The 22,411-nt window shown below is 36.3% G+C and overlaps 1 protein-coding gene across 10 annotated transcripts in view; it reads left to right on the top strand.

Moving 5' to 3' along the window:
* Nucleotides 1-22,126, top strand: part of TDRD5 (tudor domain containing 5) — a 58,352-nt gene extending 36,226 nt beyond the window's left edge. For 8 of the 10 annotated variants that reach the window (XM_037506377.2, XM_037506376.2, XM_037506370.2 and 5 more), the window contains exons 10-18: nt 1,711-1,923; nt 2,764-2,830; nt 10,365-10,565; nt 11,069-11,227; nt 12,447-12,557; nt 16,425-16,607; nt 17,344-17,487; nt 20,824-21,034; nt 21,695-22,126. In XM_037506377.2, the coding sequence (XP_037362274.1) occupies nt 1,711-1,923; nt 2,764-2,830; nt 10,365-10,565; nt 11,069-11,227; nt 12,447-12,557; nt 16,425-16,607; nt 17,344-17,487; nt 20,824-21,034; nt 21,695-21,942 (1,537 nt within the window). In that variant the 3' untranslated portion in view covers nt 21,943-22,126. The remainder of the gene's footprint in view (nt 1-1,710; nt 1,924-2,763; nt 2,831-10,364; nt 10,566-11,068; nt 11,228-12,446; nt 12,558-16,424; nt 16,608-17,343; nt 17,488-20,823; nt 21,035-21,694) is intronic. The other 2 variants (XM_037506373.2, XM_037506374.2) reach the window with 2 other exon arrangements.
* The last annotated feature ends 285 nt before the right edge of the window (nt 22,127-22,411 follow it).

Raw genomic sequence — 22,411 nt, 5'->3', positions numbered from 1 at the left:
CAGTATACCCACAATCCTAATTTTTGTTTGAGAGCTTTGAATTTTTATCATCAACAATAAATACTGTCAGTTGTTTTCCTTGAAGTGACAGGCTCATTTAATTTTTGAGGTAAATGTGTGTGAAATAGCCTAATCTGGATATACATAGTTTGTTAGTTAGCCTTTCAGACAAAAATAGTGTTCTATGAGAAAAGTGTCTAGTTCATGTTCTGAGTAAAAATCATGTTTTTTTTAAAAAGGTGGCTAGTTCTTTTCTCAACTCAAACACATAAGTGCTTTTTTCTTGAAATGACTTGCGAAATTTTTTATGTAAAATTCATTTTTGTCACAAGAAATATTGAAAAGATGGTCACTCAGTTGTTGAGATTTAATAAATTTAATTTCTATTGCTTTACCAAGGACTTTCTTAAGTGAAACTGTCCTGTTCCCCCCCCCCCGCCCCTTGTTTATATTTTTAAAATGTGAATTTTGTAGCAGTGATGAAAAATGACTACTGGAAATGTTTGGTGCCACTGCTTTGATTTAGCTATGGCACTTGGAGCTTAACTCACTCTGCTTTCTTACCATCAATGCAAATATTTAGCACAGTGAAAAAGGCAAATACTACTTTTATTACTATTATGAAAATCGTTAAAATGTAAGACATGACAATGGATGAGATGCAATATAGCACAAATAATTAATAGCTCACATTTGATTGTTTACTGTATTTGGACACTGAGCTAAATATTTATATAAAACATTTATAAAAACTGGTTATATTATCATCATCCTTAACAAGAAAAGAGGCACAAAAAGATAACATCACACAAATAGTAAATTGTGGAGTGAGGATTTGCATCTAGTTATTGGTTCCAAAGCCCAAGCTCTTAAATATATTTTCTAAAGATAAGGTCCAGAGAACCCAACAGATAAGGCAATTACAGTGCCAATAAAGGAATAATTATTGACAAGGAAGAAGTTGAAGAAAATAGTTTCTTAGAAACTGGGTAGTATAGACCTTGAAAGAGCTCAGGATCCTACTCACTGCAGAGAGAGCAAGTATATTGAAACTTGAGGAGAAAGGCTGTTGGATTTAGGAATTAACAGATCACTGATGCCTTTAAAATGTGCAGTTTAGAAAGTGCTGGGAAGTAAAGTTGGACGACATTCTGTACAACCAAGAATGTGGGATAAAATGAGTGATGAGTTTCTGTTTGAAGAAAGTGATGAGGAAAAGAGATTTGGATAGGAAAAATAAAAGTAAATTAATTGGTATTAATAAGCATTAACAAATCTTTAAAAAATGAGTATTTTTTTCTTTGCTTCTTGCCAAGACATTCCTGCTTTGGATACAGCAATAAAAATCATCTTTAGGGCCTCCCCAGTGGCACAGTGGTTGAGCGCTGGGTTGCGCAGCTGCCCGCAGCCTCTGCAGTGCCAGTTCGATCCCCGGCCACTGGGCGAGGGTCCCACATGGTACACAGACCTCTCCTGCTGCCTGCTGCTCCCCTCAGCAGTGTACTTCCTTATTCTGTTCCCTGCTCTGAAATCTCTCATCCTCCCACACTTCTGACTGTACCCAGTGCTTGTATAAATAAATAAATAAATAAATAAATAAATAAATAAATAAATAAATAAATAAATAAATAAATCTTTAAAAATAAATCATCTTTAATTTTTTTCTTCCCTTGTGGATTTGTCTTTATTGTGGATTGTGGAACCCCATAGGCGCTGTTACTCCAATCAGCTGGTTTCTGATCGATATGTTATGTCAGATTGTTATATCCAACCGGGACATCTCTGCTGTGTAAGGATTTCTGAGGATAAATGGTGGTATCGGGTCATTATTCATCGGGTCCTTGGGAAACAAGAAGTTGAAGTGTTCTATCCAGACTTTGGAAATATTGGAACTGTTCAGAAGTCCTCCCTGAGGTTCCTCAAGTAAGTGAGCAAATTTACTGAGGATGACTTAAGTTTTGAATCATAATGTTGAAGCACTGTGGAGTTAGGATCTCTCTTCCTTTTGTCTTCTTCCCTCCATCCTTCCCGCCCATCCCTCTTCTTAGTGCAAACTTAGCAAATTGTCATTTAGTTTCACAGATGGAATAGAATCTCTTGTGTCTTCTTTCATGACCATGACACTGAGTGGACCACGAGAATAAATTTCAATCTCATTAAGAAAAGAGGTCATGGTAAGGGTTATATTAATGTAGCATGAAGGTTGAACTGTTTCTACCTATATTCTAATTGCATGGTTCTAAGACTATATATTTTACAGTATTATTTCTTGGATTGCTTTGAAAATATAAAGTATTAATTAAAAAGTACATGAGGGCCTCCCCGGTGGCGCAGCGGTTGAGCACTGGGTTGCGAAGCTGCCCGCGGCCTCTGCGGCGCCGGTTCGATCCCCGGCTGCTCCCCGGCCACCGGAGGAGGATCCCACATGGTGTGCAGACCTCTCCTGCCGCCCGCTGCTCCCCTCAGCAGTGTACTTCGGTCCTTCTGCCTGCTCTGCTCCCCACTCTGGCTCTGGTGAATTTTCTCACCCTCCCGTGCTTCTGGCTGTACCCAGTGCATGTATAAACAAAACAAACAAACAAATATAATAAATAAATAAATAAATAAAAACATGCCTCTATAAAAAAAAAAAAAACTATTTAAAAAGTACATGAATAAGATACGCTGAAGTGATATGAATAGCTAAAATCAAGAAATGGATTAGAGATGCCATAAAATATAGTTCTAAAGTATGAGTCAATATCATATATTTACCTATTGCAGGTGCTGCTACACAAAGCTGCCAGCCCAGGCTATCCCTTGTTCCTTGGCTTGGGTGAGGCCAGTACAGGTATGTTTGTTATTTTCCCATTTAGTCAGCAATAACAGTAGTTCTGAGGATACAAAAATAAAACATGGAATGAGCCCACAGAGGGATCATTGTAGTTAGTATGGAGGATTGTTGCACTGTGTCATGTTTGCTATTAGTAGAGACTTTTACAGGTGTGGTTAGAGGTGCAAAAGGAACAGTGCTCATCTCCTTTCAAAGTAATCAGAAAAGGTCCACTTATGAGGTAACATTGGAGTAGAAATTACAAAGATTAGGAATCTCTACTTTTTGGATGAAAAGGAGAAGAAAGACATTCCAGGCAAGGCAAGGGGAGAGTAGCATTTTGAGTGGTTTCTATTTGACCGCACAGTATTGGTTTCATGGTAGTGATGTTAGAGAAATAGAATTCTCCATATTGTGGAATCTGGACAGTGAACTTTAGATGCTGGGGAGCAACTAGAGGGTGTGTCGAGGGAACTGCTACAGTGAAATGTTTTTTTGTTTGTTTATGCATACAAGAACTAGAATGCAGGCCAGAGGTGTGGGGAGTGAGAGAATTCACCAGAGATGGGGTGGGGATCAGAACAGGTGGATCTACTGAAATGCACTGCTGAGGGGAGCAGGGGCGAGACAGGAGAGGTCTGCTGCGCCATGTGGGTTATCTCGCTGGCCAAGGATCGAACTCAGGCTGTAGTGGCGGGCAATAGCTTGATAGTGCTGAGACTTTCACCCCTGCGCCACCAGGGAGGCCCAAAATACTTGTTTTTGTTTTTGTTTTTTTCAAAGAATTCTCTAATAACACCGTTGTGGGAGATCACTAGATAGGCTAGAGAAGGCATTTTTATCCATATAGATATATTTGTTCATGTGGTCACAATTGTGTACCTAGTCATATGTTTTTCCCCTCAGAACTCTTAATTATATACACATTTATTATATCATATATATGTTTAACACTAAATGAGTTATCAGTTGCTTATATATCATGGATTATTCCTGAAAATCATTTTTATCTGAAAAATAAAGAGGAAGAAAAAAATTACTTATAATTCCACCTTTTAAAAGCATTCAATTTAGAAATTTGGTGTTTCTTTCAGTTTATTTTATTGAATGTCAGAGTTGAGAGTTTTATAAGGTTTTCAGAGTAACATAAAATAGAAATATTATTTTGTGTTCTATTTTTTTAACTTATTATCACACCATAAGTACACTTATATATCACAGTTTTTAAGTTATCTAGCAGTTAAATATACATCATAGCCTGTTTACGCCTCTTTTATTAGTCAGTCTGCTTCTAATTTTTAAATATTATAAATGATATATACAAAGTGTGCTTTTTATACAACTCTCTACTCAGGATTGTTTTCTAGTGTACTTTTATCCTTGACTGTTTTTTTTTTTTTTACTACTTTGGTCATTGGAAAGCTCACAGATAAATTTGTGACCCACTTGTAGCCAGGTGGGTCATATCAGCTAGATTATTCCATTTTTGGTTCTCTGTTGTTGTTTTCTTATTTTCTTCCTCAGCTTCTTCTTTCCTTAGGACTTTTGCCCATTCTGATCACTGGAACAGCTTATTTGATATATGGGGCTCATTCCTTGACCAGCCATTTTAAAGTGCACATTTCCACTTCAGTCAACTATTGTGACTTTATTTTTGTAATACTATCGGGTACTAGTTATTTACACAGTGGTATAAGCTCTTGAGATTAGGGACATTGTCTGCTTCTTCTCTGTCTTCAGTGCCTAGATTAGCACTTGGTACATGGTAGGTGCTCAGTGTTTTTACTAAATGAATATATCTCTCCATATCTTTTTTTTTTTTGTGTGTGTGTGTGTCAAAAATAGGTAACGCATTTGGTAATGGCAGAGTAGCAATAGAGTAGCATGTTGGACTAGTGTGCCCATAGACAAAATCAAAAGCAGGCAGATAAGCAGAAATCTACCATTGGAAGTAAATCTGCAATAGGCAAGATTGTGAATTTTTTATCTTTTTTTCCTGAAGACCCTCTCAATATGTAACATCCTGGCTTGAAGAATTAAGAGTATATTATAGTTTGGGACTGGCAGAACAGTCCCAAAGTGAAGAAGGGGATAAGGTGGAGGGAAGAAGGGAGTGAGCCACAGAATGAGTCAGTCCCCAAATTAGTGTATATAATCTGTTCAAGTCCTTAGATGACTCCTAAATTTTGTAAGTACTAGAGAAAACCCAGTGACCCTAGTGAAAATTAACATTTGGTATTTGAAGAAAATGGATAGGTCTTTCAGTTGCTGTCTGCAAGGGAGTTTGAGTCCAAACAATATAGTTGCTTGTTTAAACAAAAATTATTCAAAAGAGCTTAATAGAATACAGAATCTCAACAACATACTGATAATGTCTACTGTTCAGTTAAAAACCACTAGAGGGCCTCCCTGGTGGTGCAGGCACTTGAGCGCAGCACTGTGAAGCTGTCCGCAGCCTCTGCGGTGTGTGTTCAATCCCGGCCGGCCGCAGAGATACCCACATGGCGCGGCAGACCTCTCCTGTCTCTCCCGCTGCTCCCCTCAGCAATGTATTTTGGTCAGTCTGCCTGTTCTGTTTCCCACTCTGTCTCTGGTGAATCCTCTCACCCGCCCACACATCTGGCCTGTACCCTGGTTTTTGTATGCATGAATAAATAAATCTTAAAAAGAAAAAAAGCTAGACATACAAAGAAACTGCAAAGGGTGGCATACTCAAGAGAAAAATTGGTTGATAGAAACTTACATTGAGATGGCCCAGAAGTTGCATTTAGCAAAGATCTTAAAGCAGCTATTATGAATATGTTAAAGGACTTAAAAATGTACTCATAATTAACACATAAGGAATTTCAACAAAAAGAAACTATTGAAAAGTAAATGGAAAGTCTAGAGTTGTTAGGTAAAATAACAAATGAAAAGTTTCTGGATAGACTTAATAGCAGATTTGGAGACAACAGAAGAATCTCTGAAGTTGAAGTTTGATCCAAAGAAATGATCCAGTCTGATGAAGAGCATAAAAAATATTGAAAATGAACAAGACTGAAGGTCATTATCAGACACTCCAACATAAATGTAATTGGACTCCCAGAAAGAAAGACAAATGGTGCAGAGATCGCCACAATTTGGTGAACAATGTCACCAAAGAAGAGCAACACTCCAAGCAGAACGGACACAAAGAACACCATACGTAATCAAACTGCTGAAATCCATTGAGAAAAGAAAATCCTGAAAACAGCAAAAGGGGAAGAGTAATCTAATAGTGGCTAGCTGCCAAATTATTACAGGTTTGAAAGGAAAGTAAAAAACCTCTCAGCTGAGAATTCTATATCCTTGGGAACTATCCTTCAAAAATGAACATGAAACAAAAACATTTCAAATAAGTAAAACATAATTTGTAACTAGCAATCTTTACAACTACAAGAAATGCTAAATGAAGTTCTGACTGAAGGGAAAAAATAAGATGGTAACTCAGATCTGCAGGAAACAATGAGTTATGGGAGATGGTCAGTATATGTTAAAAAAAAAAACTAATATATCCTTTATTTCATTCTTCTGAATATATCTTTAAGAACTTTTAAAGTAAATTTGTGAGTGTAGTTGGAGTTTATAACACACATAGAGGTAATATATATTCCAGAAGTCTTAGGGAAATTTTAAGATTTAATAATTTAAAAAGTATAAATGCTGCAAACTTTAAAAATACTATCTGAAGGCCTAAATTTTAGCTTAAGATATATTTGTTTTTTATACTTATTTTTTGGTTTTGAGCAACAAGTTTTTTATCTTAAGTTTCAATCACCGTTGGCCATTTTAATTACAGGTATTGAAACAAAAAATTACAACAGTGCTTATAGAAAAGATGTTTTCTATTCTTTCCTGAGACTACTTTGATATATTTTTCAAGGAATAAATATGTTCATTTTATTTAAAATTAATTCTATTGGCTTAAACATTCACAATATTCACTTGTCTTTTTAATGTCAATATCTGCAATGATGTATCCTGTTTCAGTCAGAAGATTGTTTATTTATATCTCCTCTCTTTTTTATGAACGAGACAGATATTTACCATTTTAATTAGTTTTCCAAAGAATGAACCTAGTCTGTTTTGATTCTATTATATGCTTGTTTTTTATTTTGTTAATTTCTTATTTTAATTTTATTATTTCCTTATCACTACTTTCTTTGGATTTATTATTCATTCTCCAACCTCTTGATTTAGAAGTTATTATTATAATATTTAGTTAAAATATTTTGTAAATTGTGTTTTGTTTTCCTGTTTGACTTGATAGACACTTTTAAATTTATCAACATTTTTCTAATTTTGTTGTTGAAATCTAGTTTAAATGCACTGTGGTCACAAGTCATCCTCTGGATAATACTAATCCTTTGAAATATGAGAAACTTCTGTGTGGTCCTCTGACATGAATGCTTGAAAAGTGTATGTTCTGCAGTTGTGTGCAGTATTCTGTAAATATTCATAAAGTCATTTTTATTGTGTGCAGTTTTTATCCAAACTGACTTTTAAGTGCTGCTTTTTCTGTCAATTATTGTAAGAAGTCTAGTTTTGCTTACATTGTTATTTGTCTGTTTCTGTATTTCAGTTGGTTTTTGTTTTGTATCCACTGAAGCTGTGTTATTAGGTACATGCAACGTCAAAATTGATATGTCTTCTTGATGAACTGATTATTTGATCATTATAAAGTTAGCCTCTTGGGCCTCCCCGGTGGCACAGCGGTTGAGCGCTGGGTTGCGAAGCTGCCCGCGGCCTCTGCGGCGCTGGTTCGATCCCCGGCTGCTCCCCGGCCACCAGAGGAGGGTCCCACATGGTGCGCAGACCTCTCCTGCCGCCCGCTGCTCCCCTCAGCAGTGTACTTCGGTCCTTCTGCCTGCTCTGCTCCCCGCTCTGGCTCTGGTGAATTCTCTCACCCTCCCACACTTCTGACTGTACCCAGTGCATGTACAAACAAACAAACAAGCAAATAAATAAATAAAAATACATGCCCCTTTAAAAAAAAAAAAAAAGAAACACTTAAAAAAAAAATAAAGTTAGCCTCTTTATTTCTGATAATGCTTTTTATTTTGAAATTGGTTTGGTCTGATGTTAATATAATTCCATCACATTCCATTTAGTTAATGTTTTCCTGGCATTTTTTAAATCATTGTTTTACTTTCAACCCACATGTGTCCTTGTGTTTTAGATTTGTCTTTTATGAACTACACATAGCTGTATTTTTCAAAATTCAGGCTGATATCTTTTGTCTTCTATTTTTTTTTTAAGATTTATTTATTTATGCATACAAGAACTGGAGTGTAGGCCAGATGAGCGGGAGGGTGAGAGGATTCACCAGAGACAGACGGGGGAACAGAACAGGCAGACTGACTGAAATACACTGCTGAGAGGAGCAGCGGGCAAGACAGGAGAGGTCTGCCGTGCCATGTGTGTATCTCCGCAGCCCGGGATCGATGGAACCCGCACTGCAGAGGCTGCGCGGACAGCTTCACAGTGCTGCGCCCAACCGCCTGCACTACCAGGGAGGCCCATCTTTTGTCTTTTATCTACAAGGATATCAGAACATTTTAGCCTCCTCTTCTAATTTGTTGTAATTAATGTTTTTGTTTTCAACCCCTCAAAAAATTGACCATATAAAATACTAACACTGTCCATTTAGACATAAATTTATTTCAGTTACTTAACTCTTCATCCATTCATGCCACTCAAACCCATTGTCTTGTTAGAGTGTTTTCCCTCTATTTGAACTGTTTCTTTAGGATTGTTTTGTGAGGGTTTGCTGATGGCAACCTTTGCTTATGTTCATTGCTTATGTGCTTATGTTGCTTAATGTTCTTCCACTTTAGTGTGTTTATGTTTTCTTATTTACTGTATTCTTATATATTTAATGATTCACTGAAATTCTTTTATTTGTGGCATTCATTATGTTTTTTCACTAAGTCTGGAAAATTCGTATCTATTATTTCTTCATTTATTGTCTTTTCCCTTATTTCATATTTATAGTCCTTCTGTGTCTGTTTCTGGAGTTATAGTTAAAAGTATGTTAAACCAGATCAAATTATCGCCCATATCTTTTAACCTCTTTTCTGTATTTATGTATTTCTGTCTTAGCATTCTGCATTCTGGGTAGTTTTTTCCCAGTTATCTGCCACTTTATCAATTTATTCTTTAATTCTATGCAGTCTGCTGCTTAATAACATACTAGGGGTTTTGTTGTGGTTACTTGTGTCTTGACTTTCTACAAATTCTCTTGGTTCTGTTCGTCCAGTAGATCTCTACAGAAGCTTTCAAACAGGTAGTTTTGTTTTTAACTATAAGCATAGTAAATCTAATTTTATAATTTGTCTAGAGATTTAAATATCTAAAGTTTTTGAGGGTATGTTATTTGTGCTTGCTCTTCTTGTGATTCATTGTTTCCCTGTATGTGTCTTATCTTCCCTAGGTATTGTTCATTGTTTTTGAAAAAATATTTCTAAGAATGGCTGAAAACCACAGGACGATTGCCTACTTCCATAGGGTTTACATTTGTTTCTGCCAGGAACCTAGGAATGTTACCAATCCAGAACCTTGTTAATTTTTTTTTTTTTAATTTTTTTTTTTTTAATTTTTTTTTTTTTAGAGGCATGTTTTATTTATTTATTTGTTTGTTTTGTTTATACATGCACTGGGTACAGTCAGAAGTGCGGGAGGGTGAGAGAATTCACCAGAGCCAGAGCGGGGAGCAGAGCAGGCAGAAGGACCGAAGTACACTGCTGAGGGGAGCAGCGGGTGGCAGGAGAGGTCTGCGCGCCATGTGGGACCCTCCTCTGGTGGCCGGGGAGCAGCCAGGTATCGAACCGGCTCCGCAGAGGCTGCCGGCAGCTTCGCAACCCAGTGCTCAACCGCTGCGCCACCAGCGAGGCCCGAACCTTGTTAATTTAAATTAACAACTTGAACATTTGTATACCACTCATGTGATATAAAAACTGAGCCACAAGTCCATGTGAGAGTAGTTTTCTTTTCCCCCTTATGCTGAATATGTACCCCTATAGGGAGCCAGCTTCATGAAAGAAAGTTCTCTCTACTCCATTCTGTGGGGGTGGATACTGACTTTGATTTTTGTCCCCTCCTGGGAGACTATAAAAACAAGTAAAGTTCAGCTCTGCCTGTATTAGAAAAAGTAGTTCTCATTTTCCCTTTAATTAACCTTTTGTCAGCTCTTTGATGCTTTATGAACATATTTTTAAAATATTTTATCTAGAATTTTTAGTTGTTTCTATGACAGGATTGGTTGAAAAATCTAGCTCACCAGTTCTGAAAATGAATATTTTCACCACACAAATAATAGCTTTTTCCATAATCACATTTTTTATCATTTTTCCTTTATTCTGACTTTTCCCATCCACAAATTGGAAAAATTCTGCAATGTGTTATTTTAGTACCTGTCTGGCTTTATTTTTTTCCACTTAACTCTCTAGTTCAGCATAAATTCACTTTTACATATGGTTGCTATAATTTCTGTTTAAATTTATCTTCTGAATCTAATATCTTGATTATATTTCAGGAACACTGGACAGCGAAAGCTATTTTACAGTTCCAGAAGTTGTGTGGTTTGAAGCCTTTAGTCGGGGTAGTGGATGAATACGTAGATGAGATCCTTAACATTTTTCTGTGTGATACATCCTCAAATGAAGACATTTATTTCCATCATGTCTTGAGAACAGAGGGCCATGCTATTGTATGCCGAGAAAATGTCCCTTCTAAGGTGGAGCAGTCTGGATGTGTTTTGTAATATATTTAATCTCTTTAATCTCAACACTTCAAGGTATAAGAGATTTTAATGTAGAAGGTTATTTAACTTATTCTTTAATCTTTGAGACTTCTGTGAGATTCCCCCCTCTTAATGCAGAATTCTCTTTATTTTTGAATAACCACAGAAAATTACATTTGGCCTGTTGACTTTTGAATATGAATGCTTTCATTTTAAGTAATTGATTGGAAATTTCTTTTGCCCGAAGTATTTAGTTCTTCGAGTTCTTCTTAGAGAACAACACACTCTTATTTTGCAGTTAACTGATAGTGACGTCTAGCTATATCACTGTTAGTATTAATGCCAATAGTTTTTCTAAATATGGAAAGCTGTCTATATCGAAAAATTTTTTAAATTTTAGAAAATACATTTCCACAACATTTGAAAACCCTGAATTGATAATGTTTTCTCTGTTGATCCTGTAATTAAACACCATCTCCTTCTTTTTCTAATCCTAGGGTTTCAGAGAACTCAATCCTTTAGCTTTGTACACTAAATCCAGCACAGGGCCCGAGGACATTATCTTGACAGAAATGGGTTGCCCATCTCAGCAGCATTATTTTAATGAAGACCGAGAGATAAGTCCACAATCAAAAGAGAGTGAATTATATAATCTGGTAGGAGGTCTTTGCAAATATTATTATAATTTTTAAAGTTATTGTTAACATATGAGTAGTATGTGCCAAACACTACAAAAAGCACTTTATGTATGAGGCATTATTTAATCCTCAAAAATCCCTGTTACTATAATTATTCTTGTTTTTTAGATGTGGAAACTGGGGCTTTCCAGATCTAGGAAAGTTTGAAACTTTGCACAATGTTCTGAACAGCTGTCTCATTTCTCATTATTTACTGATTTAAATCTTTGCTGCATTTATGCTTCTTCCAGTGTGATTTCTCTCATACATTAATTTTCATTTCTGCCTTGGTGCAGTTATCTAGGATCCAGGGTCCTAGATAATGTGACTTTACTAATTCAAATGCTGTTCTAATCTTTACAATCCTCAGTTTATTCAGAGTGCTCACCTCTTGATTCCTCTGTAATCTTTGGTTAACAACCACTCACAGTAATAACATTGTCATCATCATCATTATATATTATTCCAACTCATAATAATGATAACATCAGCAACACATTTTTAACACAAAATTCAACCTTTAAATTCTTAAATATCCTATCATCACTCCATTGAAATCTTCAGATAATTGTAGTTCAGTCTCAGAAATGAATTAAAGCCATCTTTTCCATGAGGAATAGGCTTAAAGCTCCTCTATCCCTTCCCTGTCTACGTTATAACCTAGTGAGATTCCCAAGTGCCACCCACACATACATCTACACATGTAGGAGTTTCCTGTAATCCCTACTCTCCATTAAAGCACCCTAACACTTTATTTCCTTTATTGCATCTACACAGACTCCTCCTTCAGTTGTATTTTGGTTGTGTCTCTGTGATGACTTTACGAGGAAGGTTGTACTGCAATTATCTGATTGTATGTCTTCCTGCTATATTTTTAGTTCCTTAGAACTGGGACCTATTGGATTCATTTTTGAATCCGTAGAACTACCCTGTTTATATTTCATAATAGGTGCTTAATGAATCTTTGTTGACTTGTGCTGGAGGGGAAGACCCAGGGTCCTAGATAATGTTAGAAAATAATGTAGCATTTGTATGAACCACAACAGAACCACAGCCTATAATTACATGCCCAGAAATTATAGACATGTAGATTTTGAAAACAACATCAGTACAGAAAATAAATAATTTATCTTTCATATTCTACTAACAAGATATTAATGATGAAAGGAGTCTAAATTACATTAAATCTGTGTCAAAGGAGCCATTAAAGGATTCTGAACTCAGTTCTTTGAAAACACAAGATAAAAGCTGTGAAGAAAATTCTGAGTGGTCTATTCCAGAGCCAAAAGACCTAAAGGAAGAAAATGAGGTAATGTAATAAATGTATTATAGTTAATTCATAAATGAAGGGAACTAAGTAAAATAATTCTGAAGGACCCTAATCTCAGTGCCAGCAGAGCACCACCTTTAGATGAATTACAAATTGTTTTCTAACAATTACCAAGACCAATGTTTTAGCAATGCAGTTTCTATCACAAAGAAGAAAAGACTGTATCAGATTTTGATGTATCAATTACTACCCCACAGCTTTGGGCATTCTTCAATAATTAGGTAGTAAGTAATGAGAAATTAGTATTGAGAAACAATATTAAGAAAAGTCTCCCAACAGAGGAAAATATTTACAACTATTTTGGAGGACAGGATTTATTTAAACATTTATATACACATGACTGAGAGTGCCTAGTGACCCCCTCCTCTGCATTTCTTATTTCACAGAGCAACCATTTTCATCTCTTAGCTGCTGCTTTGGAATTGAGCTTTCCTCCTTTCATTAAATAACATGCTTATTGTTTTCATTTCCCAATTTTTCAGTTTTAAATAAATAGGGATTGCCCACTAGGAAAGATAAGGGTTTAGTTCTCTTTCATCCCTTTACACCCATTATAGACAAACATATTTCTGTCCCCTCCTCCACCCTCTTACTAATATAGTTATATCAAGCAGCACTATGCATCATTCAGTATTTACATTTTTATAACTGTAAATGCTACTCACAGCCAAACAGTAGGCTATGAAAACTTTTCCTTTTTCTGCATGGCTTTTATTTTCTCTAGCATTAATATTTCTTTGCTTTTGAATAAAACTGATTTTCTTTTGATGTACTGTCCTATTGATTTTAAGATGTGTAGATTTGCATCAGCACCTCTACAAGCAGGTTAGTTCCATCACCTGAAAAATATCCTTGGAGTGACCCCTTCGTGGTCACATTCTGGTTATATCCCTCACCCCTGGCAAACATGCATCTTTCTTTTTATCTCTATAGTTTTAGCCTTTTCAGCACTGTGTTATCAGAGGAATCATAAATACAGTATGTAATTTTAAGACTGGCTTCTTTCTTTCAACATAATACCTTAAGGTTCACTTGGGATATTCCCGGATTTTGATAATTACGAGTAGAGCTGTTTTCAATATTCATCTATAGGTTTTTGTATGAACAAAAGCAGGAGTAACATTACAAGATGATGTGATAAGTATGTATGTTAAACTGTTGCCAGAGTGACTATACCACTCTGCATCCCCACCATCAGTGTATGAATTCCAGTTGGTCCATATCCTTGTCAACACTTGGTGTTGTTAGTAATTTTTATTTTCAGCCATTCCAGTAGGTGTGTAGTTAGGTGGCAGCATGGTATTTTGCATTTCTCTAATGATTATTGATGTTGAAAATCACTTCGTGTTCTTACTTGTCATCCACACCTACTTGTCTCCTCAAGCCTTTTACCCTTGTCGATTATTTTCTTCATTGGTTGCTTTCTTGAGGTTTGAGAATTTTTTATGTATTCTGTATACTAGTCCTTTGTCAGATACGTGATTTTTTAAAATAAAATTTTATTGATTTATAGGCTTTAATTTTGGAGAATAGCTTCACACCTCATTTCACCCACCACCAAAGTCTTAGTGACCTTCACACTATCAGATTGACCCCTTCGACCTTTTCTACTTCTCCCTCCCCCCATAACCATCATATTTTTCAGAGTTAGTTTTGTTGTGATTTGTTAACTTTTTCTTTTGGTTATTTATACTCCATGCATGAGAGTTTTTATCATAAGTGGGTGTTGAACCCTGACAAATGCTTTTTCACCACTATTCATATGATTTTGTGATTTTTTTAAAATTTTTTAAATATATTTTTAAAGATTTATTTATTATGTGATTTTTAAATATATTTTTAAAGATTTATTTATTGATTATGTGATTTTTATCTTTCATAATGTTGATGTGGTATATTACATTAATTAACCTATATTGATATATATATATGGAACCATCCTTGCATCCCTGGGATGTCCCACTTAGTCATGATGAATGATTTTTTCTTAGTAAACCTGCCTAAGGGTTTATCAATTTTATTTATTCTTTCAAAGAGGGAATTTATGGTTTCATCAATCTTTTGTCCTTTTGGTTTCTATTTTGTTTATTTCCACTCTGATTTTTATTATGGCCTAACTTTTCCTGATTTTTAATTTTATTTATTTTTCTTTTACTAGTTCATTCAAATGTCAGATTAGGTTGCTTGAGACTTTTCTTGTTTATTGATATTCACCTGTATTGCTAGGAAATTTCCTCTTAATACCATTTCTGCTATATCTCATTGGATCCAATAGCTTGTCTTTTCATTTTCTTTAGTCTGCAGGTAATTTTTTATTTCTCCTTTGATTTCTTTATTGACTCAAGAGCTAATCAGGAGCATGTTGTTTTAGTCTCCACATGTTCAGTGCACATATATTAATTGTAGTTGTATCTTCTTGATGGATTGACTCTTTGGTCATTATGTAATATCAACTTCATCTCATATTACCTTTTCCAATTGAAAGTCAGTAATTTTGGCCTCCCTGGTAGCCAAGGGGTTAAGCCTCAGTGCTGCAGCCTGAGTTCAATCCCTGGCCAGGTAGCTAATCCACATATGGCGCAGCAGACCTCTCCAGTCTCGCCCACTGCTCCCCTTGCAGTGTATTTCAGTAGATCCACCTGTTCTGCTTCTCACTGTCTCTGGTGAATCCTCTCACCCTCCCCCACATCTCTGGTCTACACCCTATTTCTTCTATACACACACACACACACACACGTCAACAATTTATCAGAAATGAGGATACCATTTCCTGCCTTTTTTTCTATGTTGTCTTTAAATGTGATGTGTGACTCTTGAATGCATAATATAGATGGATCCTGCTTATTCTATCTAGTCACTTTGTGTCTTTTCATTGGTGAGATAGACTACTCACATTTGGGATAATTTTTGATATATGGGACTTCATCACTGACATTCTATCCTCTGTTTTCTGGTGGTTTTATATTTCTGTTGTTTCTTTTCCCATGTATTTCTATCTGCCTTTTTACTTTTTTTACCTACTTGTCTCTGCTCCAGATTTTTGTTTTGTGGCTACCAGAAGGGTTATATTAAACTTGTGTCTAAAATAGCCCTTTTCTGTGCTGGTTTGAGTCATCAATATTTGACTCTACAAATTCTGTCCTTTTGTCTTCCGCATTAATGTTTTGTTATTGTCTCATATTATTTCTGTTTGTTTCCAGTTCTACAACCTATCACCTTGCTCAAGGTTTTATGTTTTTGTTTTTTCTTTTCCTGTAGAAAAACTCTAAACAGTATTTCTAGGGCAGGTGGGATGATTATGAACCCCGTTAGTGTTTGCTTGGGAAAATATTTCACCATCATATTTGAATGATAATTCTGCCGGATTGAGATTCTCAAACGTCATTGAGTTTCTTCATGATAGTTCTCCTGAACTCTTGCTGTCAGGTTCTTGATTTTGTGTCATTAAGTTTGGACTTAGAGCCTTATCTTCCACTTCTCCAAACCGTGCAATACCAAATTCCTGAGCTTTGCAGTATTCATGCTATACATTTGGGTTGCTTCTCAATTTCTCTCACTGCATGGTCAGGATCCCACTTTCTCAGGACTGCTTAATCAGCTGTCACTTGTCTGCTTTCCTGCATCCAGGATGTATATGGCATTTCTCCTGTTTTCTGAGACCATGAGTTTATACCTTAAATCTCTTCATTTTATTTTGGTGAAATATCAGGAAGAGAGAGTAATCAACTGTGTATTCAAACTGCCATCTTTATCTGGGGTCAGAAAAAATTGTAAGACTGAATATTAAAAGGTGCTCATACAGGAACCATAAATTAAAGTTTTTCTTTGTCTTCTGATACATTCTAGGATGAGATCCCCACTGGAATGCCATGCCTGGAGTCAGTCACCATAGGTGATGATATTTGGGATGAGAACTGGTTACCTTTACAGGCTAAAATGGGAAATGGAGGAGATGCTGCCTCCCATTTATTTGCCTCTAGCCTTGGTGGAAAGAAACAGTATTCAACATGTAAAGAAATACCACAGAAGGTAAGATCCTTGGAAAAGCAGAAAGCAAATCACTACTGAAAAAAGGAAATATGAATTTAATTGTCCAAGCCTCAAGAAAGCTATGCAATCTGGAATTCAGAAGAAGTTATAGGATAATAATTCAGAAGACTACATGTTGGGTTTTTAGAAGATGGTTGTGGTAGGATGAAGCAGGGGCACTAACCACGGACTTGTGCCTAGTTACTACCTTCCAATCATGATTTTCATTTTACGCTGGCACCTAGTCAAAGCCTTAGAATCTATAAATAAACTGCTTGCCCTAATTATATTTTTATTTTGATTAACCTTGTCATAGAACCTCTGGATCTCCGCAGTGAGAATATTTGCTAATATTGGGGGTCTAACTATATATTTAAAACTTAATTTTCTTCCTAATCATACAAGAAAGAAGAAATATATGCAGTTAAGTTGCTCCTTAGTGCTTGTGCCATTTAAATACTAGGTGATTTTGAAAATTCATCTAGCTATAAAAACGGTATTAAGGAAAATACTATAAACAGAGGTGTTTCCTTTTTATACCTGTGTGTTCAAAAGAGTTAAAGATAGTGGGTAAGGACCAATAAAACAAGAGGGAAGTCACACTGATATAGAAATTTAATAAATACTTTTTCTCATTTAATATACTTTGCCTCCTTGCCTTTACTTTGCCCAAGTTCTCTTGTTTGGGTCATGTAGCATTATAGTTCAGCTTATTGTTGCAATTCTTTCTCTTTAGGATTGGTGTTTCTCTACACCCAAAGATGTATGGGATGATTCATGGCAGTCTTCAGGCCTGGTAAATGGAATGAAAGAAGAAGTTCAAAAACCTGAAGGAGTGGGGGCTCAGGAAAATAACACTGGCTCACCAGGAATCCCAAAGGTAAATTCTAATGTTTTGTTACAGATATTTGTATGAGGAAGTGCTCTTATTTTTAGAAAGTAAAATTCTGGTTAATGGTCCCTCTTAGCAATTGGCAGAACGACATTAAATGTTTTTCACCCATTCAGAAGGAAATTTTGAACCTGGAATTTAAAGATCAATTAAACTTATATGTTAGAGTTAGAGAAACAAGATGTTTTCATAAACTTTGTCATACATTTTAAACACTATGTCTACCCTGTCAGCTAGACCAGTTTTTTTTATGTTGACTTTGGCAGAAAGCACTAAGCCTGGAACAGAACCCATTTATTTTATGTTTCTTAAATATGTTAAAAACATATTTAAGCATAAAAACAGCAGGATGGTTTTTGTAAATAATGAAAAATATGGGGCCTCCCTGGTGGCTCAGCGGGTTAAGCGCAGTGCTGTGAAGCTGTCCACAGCCTCTGCAGTGCTAGTTTGATTCCTGGCCGGCCAGGGAGATACCCACATGGCATGGCCGACCTCTCCTGTCTCACCCACTGCTCCCCTCAGCAGTGTTTTTAGTCCATCTGCCTGTTTTGCTTCCAGCACTGTCTCTGGTGAATTCTTTCACCCTCCCATGCCTCTGGCCTGTACCCTGGTTCTTGTATAAATAAATAAATCTTTAAAAAAAATAATGAAAAATATGGCTTTTTTTGTGTGTGTTAAATGGAAAATAAAAGGCTCGAGGTCTACACTTGCTGTAAAGCAAATTTGCATAAAATAAACCTTCTGAGTATATATTTCCTGCAGAAATGGTTGCTTTGTATGACAGCAATGATAAAATATGCTGTATTACATAGAATAGTCTATTCCAGAAATCTAAGTTGCTTAAGAGCACAGATTTTAGTATTAAAAAGTCATGTATTTTGTTTTCCACAAGTTTCAAAAAAAAATTTTAAATATAATCCACATGCCATATCATTCACTGATTTAAAGTCTACAATTCAGGGGCCTCCCCAGTGGCACAGCGGGTTGAGCGCAGCACTGTGAAGCTGTTCGCAGCCTCTGCAGCATGGGTTCGATTCCCAGCCGGCCAGGGAGAGACCCACATGGCGCAGCAGACCTCTCCAGTCTCGCCTGCTGCTCCCCTCAGTAGTGCTTTCAGTCCATCTGCCTATTTTGCTCCCTGCTCTGTCTCTGGTGAATAATCCCCATGCCTCTGGCCTGTACCACAGCTCTTGTATAAATAAAATAAAATCTTTTTAAAAAAATAAAGCATACAATTCAAACTATCTTTAGTATACACGGATTTGTGAAATTAACACTACAGTCCATTTTAGAACATTTTCATTACCCCTTTGCCCCCAAAGTAACCTTTACCCATTTACACCACCTTCTCCATCCTCCCTCAGCTCTCGGTGAATGCTAAATTGCCTTTTGTCTCAATATTATGGACATTTCATATAAATGTCATACAATATATGGTCATTAATGAGTGTGTTATTTCCTTTGCTGTGCAGAAGATTTTTAGTTCATGTAATCTCACTCATTTTTGCTTTTATTGCCTGTCTTTTTGGTGTCATATTTAAGAAATCTCATGAAATTTTTTCCCTTTTTTTTTCCTAGGAGTCTTAACAGTTTCAAGTGTTATACTTAAGTATTTAGTCTATTTTGAGTCTTCTTGTCTACAGTGTAAGGGAAGGGTCTAATTTCATTCTTTCACCTGTGGATATCCAGTTTTCCCAGCATTATTTATTGAAGTCATTGTCACCATTGCATATTCTTAGTACTCTTATCAAAGATCAGTTGACATTGTATGTATGGTTTTTTTCCCCTAAGCTCTTACTTTGTTCTGTTGTTTATAGATGTCTTTATGCCAGTACCATAATATTTTAATTATTGTAGCTTTGTAATATATTCTGAAATGAGGAAGTGGGATGTCTTCAGTTTTGTTTTGTTTTTGCTTTCAAAAGATTGATTTGACTACTTAGTGTCCTTTGTTGTTACACATGAATTTTAGGATTGTTTGTTTTCTTTAACAAAGGCCATTGAGATTTTGATAGGGATTGCATTGAATCTATAAATCAGTTTGAGTAGGGTGGAAATTACAAAATATGTTCTTCCAATTTATGAACATGGAATGTTTTTCCATTTATTTGAGTCTTCAGTTTCTTTCATCAGCATCTTACAATTTTCAGTATGTGAATCTTGTACTTCTTTATTAAATTTATTCCTAAATATTTTATTCTTTTTGATGCACTTAAAAATAGGTTTATTTTCTCAACAAAATGAGGCTATACATGTAACCATTTGCATATTACATAATTATGTAGTCACATTCACGCCAGCCATGTTTGAAACTGAGCAAGATGTTTTGTCACAGAGAAACACAGGACTGATACTAAATGTCTGCTACAACATGAGCCTGAACAACATCTAAAGCACTATACTTTCTGTTTGTATAACTCTTGTTTCAGTTTATTCTAAGTAAATCCCCAGCACCAAGCCACTTAGGTCAGTTTGTTACAGCCTAGTCCTGGTGTGGTCACTTTAATCATATTACTGGCAATTAACCTCACCGAAGATAAATGCTGTTTAAGTTGCTGTGACTATATCTACTTCAGCAATGCCTATGTATCAATAGAATCTAATGGCTAAAATTGGGCGGTCCATTAATTCAGCCCAAATTCAGTCCCTGGGACATTTATCTCTCACTTAATGCTTCGTTTTGTCACATCCTCTGAGGAGTCTTCCTAGTTCCCTGGTTTTCTCCTAGCATGTGGCTTGCTATGTAGAGTGCACTTCACACTGCCCTTCCTGGCCAGCTGAGGCACAGTTTCCCATTGAGGACCATGAGCTCCTTGGGGACAGGGATCCTATCCTCCTGGGAAGTGATTTGAAGGCGCATAGAGAACATAGGGTGGCCTGAGTTCAAACCCCTGCCACTTCATGTGCAGATTGACATTTGATAGCTTATTCAGTCCTCCACAAAAGCATTATGCTAAGTGAAAGAAGCCATAACCAAGAAGATGTGATGCACCAAAACAGTTGTTCTCTGTTCAAATGCACATAAGTTAGCCCTGTGCCTGACAAGAGGGGCTCACTGCTCATTTCCTGCCACTCTTCCTGGGCTGTGTGTGGCAATATTTCCTGCCAGGCTTGGAACACAGTACATGAAATCAATAAATGTTTCTTGAATTGATGGTCTCTCTTCTAGAGAGTGTGTAGGTTATTAACAGTGAGGAGTTTTATTTACTAATTATATGAAAAAAAAAATTTGTCGTTTGTATGTAAGGAAACAAAGCAGGCTTCATTCTTCTATTATACTGATAGTTACTTTTCATGCTTTTGCCCCATTTTCCCACTCTGTAGCAGCCAAACTTAAAGGGTTCCTCAGATTTTTCCACATTACCCAAATTGGAAGAGTTCTATGTCTCTCTTATCCAGTCACAGCTGTTGGCAGAAGAGAACCAGTGTGAGCGTGATGACGTTCAGACTCCGCCAAAGCAAATTCAGCTCTCCACGACAGCAATCAGTTCAACAACTACAATGGCTGATTCCCCAGAAAAACACTATGGTTCAGGTAGGTTTACATAGTAATTGACAAATACAGTGGTTTACCATGTTGCTAAAAATCTTCATTGATTTTTTTTTTTCCAGAACAAAGCCTGAAAAATTGCTGACTTGAGCATTTATCTCTTGTTCCTTTTTCTTATTTAAAACTCATTCTTAAGGGATTAATTTTGTGGTTGATTACTGATTTCTGGAATTTAGCAATCACAGACTTGATGAGTTTTGTCTTTACACTGGCACAGACTTGTAATTGGAAACATGTTGGCAAAAGAGAATGCCCACGGGCACCATTTTGCTTATTGCTGGGAGGAAATGGGGGTGGGGGGAGTCCTAGACTCTTCCCTGGAGTTAGAATTACATCCAGTTTATTTTTATAATGTCCTAGAAACAAATCTTCCCTTCCTTGATCAAAAGTGCATTTTCCCCCCCTTCTTCTCTACCCTATCATGATCGTAGTTCATTTAATATTAGTGCGTGATTCCCCATCCTCACTTTTCTTCCCACTTACTGACTGGTGTCTGAGTCTCATCCTCTGATTTCTTAATTGTCACCACCTAACAGAAGACGATCGTTGCACATGTTAGTAAAAGATCTGCAGTGGGGGAGAGAAGGCAGTGAGTGGGAGATAAGACTTGAAAAGACTTGGGTCTTTTTTTTTTTTTTTCCCCAGTGGAGAGCTCCCCAGAGAGCCTGAAGAATGAAGATTTTTCTAGTAGCCATGCTATTACAGTGTTCAAAGGCACGAGTAATGAAACCATGGACCAGCTCTCTTTGATTTTGTCTCCTGAGCACCAGCTTTCGCAGAAGCTCTACATTCCTCGAAGCACAGCCACTGCTGCTTTAGGGGCTGCTGCGAGGTTAGCCACATCCAGAAGCCTCCTACACTGGTGCCCCAGTGTGAAAAGGAAGGAAGCATGAGAGGGAGAGGAAAAATAAACCAGCTGCTTAGGGCTTTGGTGATTTCCCAGACCAAAATAAGGTGCAGGTATTGAGACCAAATAGAGTGTTGATAGTTGATGTCTGTCTTTCTGCGTGACTGTATGTTAGCTTTATTATGCTAACAGTTCTCTTTGTTGTGTAAGTATTGTATGTTAGCTTTATTATGCTAACAGTTCTCTTTGTTGTGTAAGTATTGTATGTTAGCTTTATTATGCTAACAGTTCTCTTTGTTGTGTAAGTATTGGTATTCTTGTTAATTTTCATTTTAATTGACTGCAATTCTTAACTTAGTTTTGTTCACTTTTGTTTAATGTGGTTTAAAAGCATTCTTATTTTTTAGTTTTTGTGTTTATTAATTTTTTTCTTGGACCTATCATGACTGATAAATGAGAACTGAAAAACTATTTTGTGATCCATGTTTAGAAAGACAAAAATTATCTTGCTTCCC

This window comes from Talpa occidentalis, unplaced genomic scaffold, assembly GCF_014898055.3.
Source record: "Talpa occidentalis isolate TD23 unplaced genomic scaffold, MPIMG_talOcc4v2.1 talOcc4.12, whole genome shotgun sequence".
NCBI lineage: Eukaryota > Metazoa > Chordata > Mammalia > Eulipotyphla > Talpidae > Talpa > Talpa occidentalis.
The sequence above is the reverse complement of the archived record's forward strand: the minus strand, read 5'-3'. Positions and strand labels throughout refer to the sequence as shown.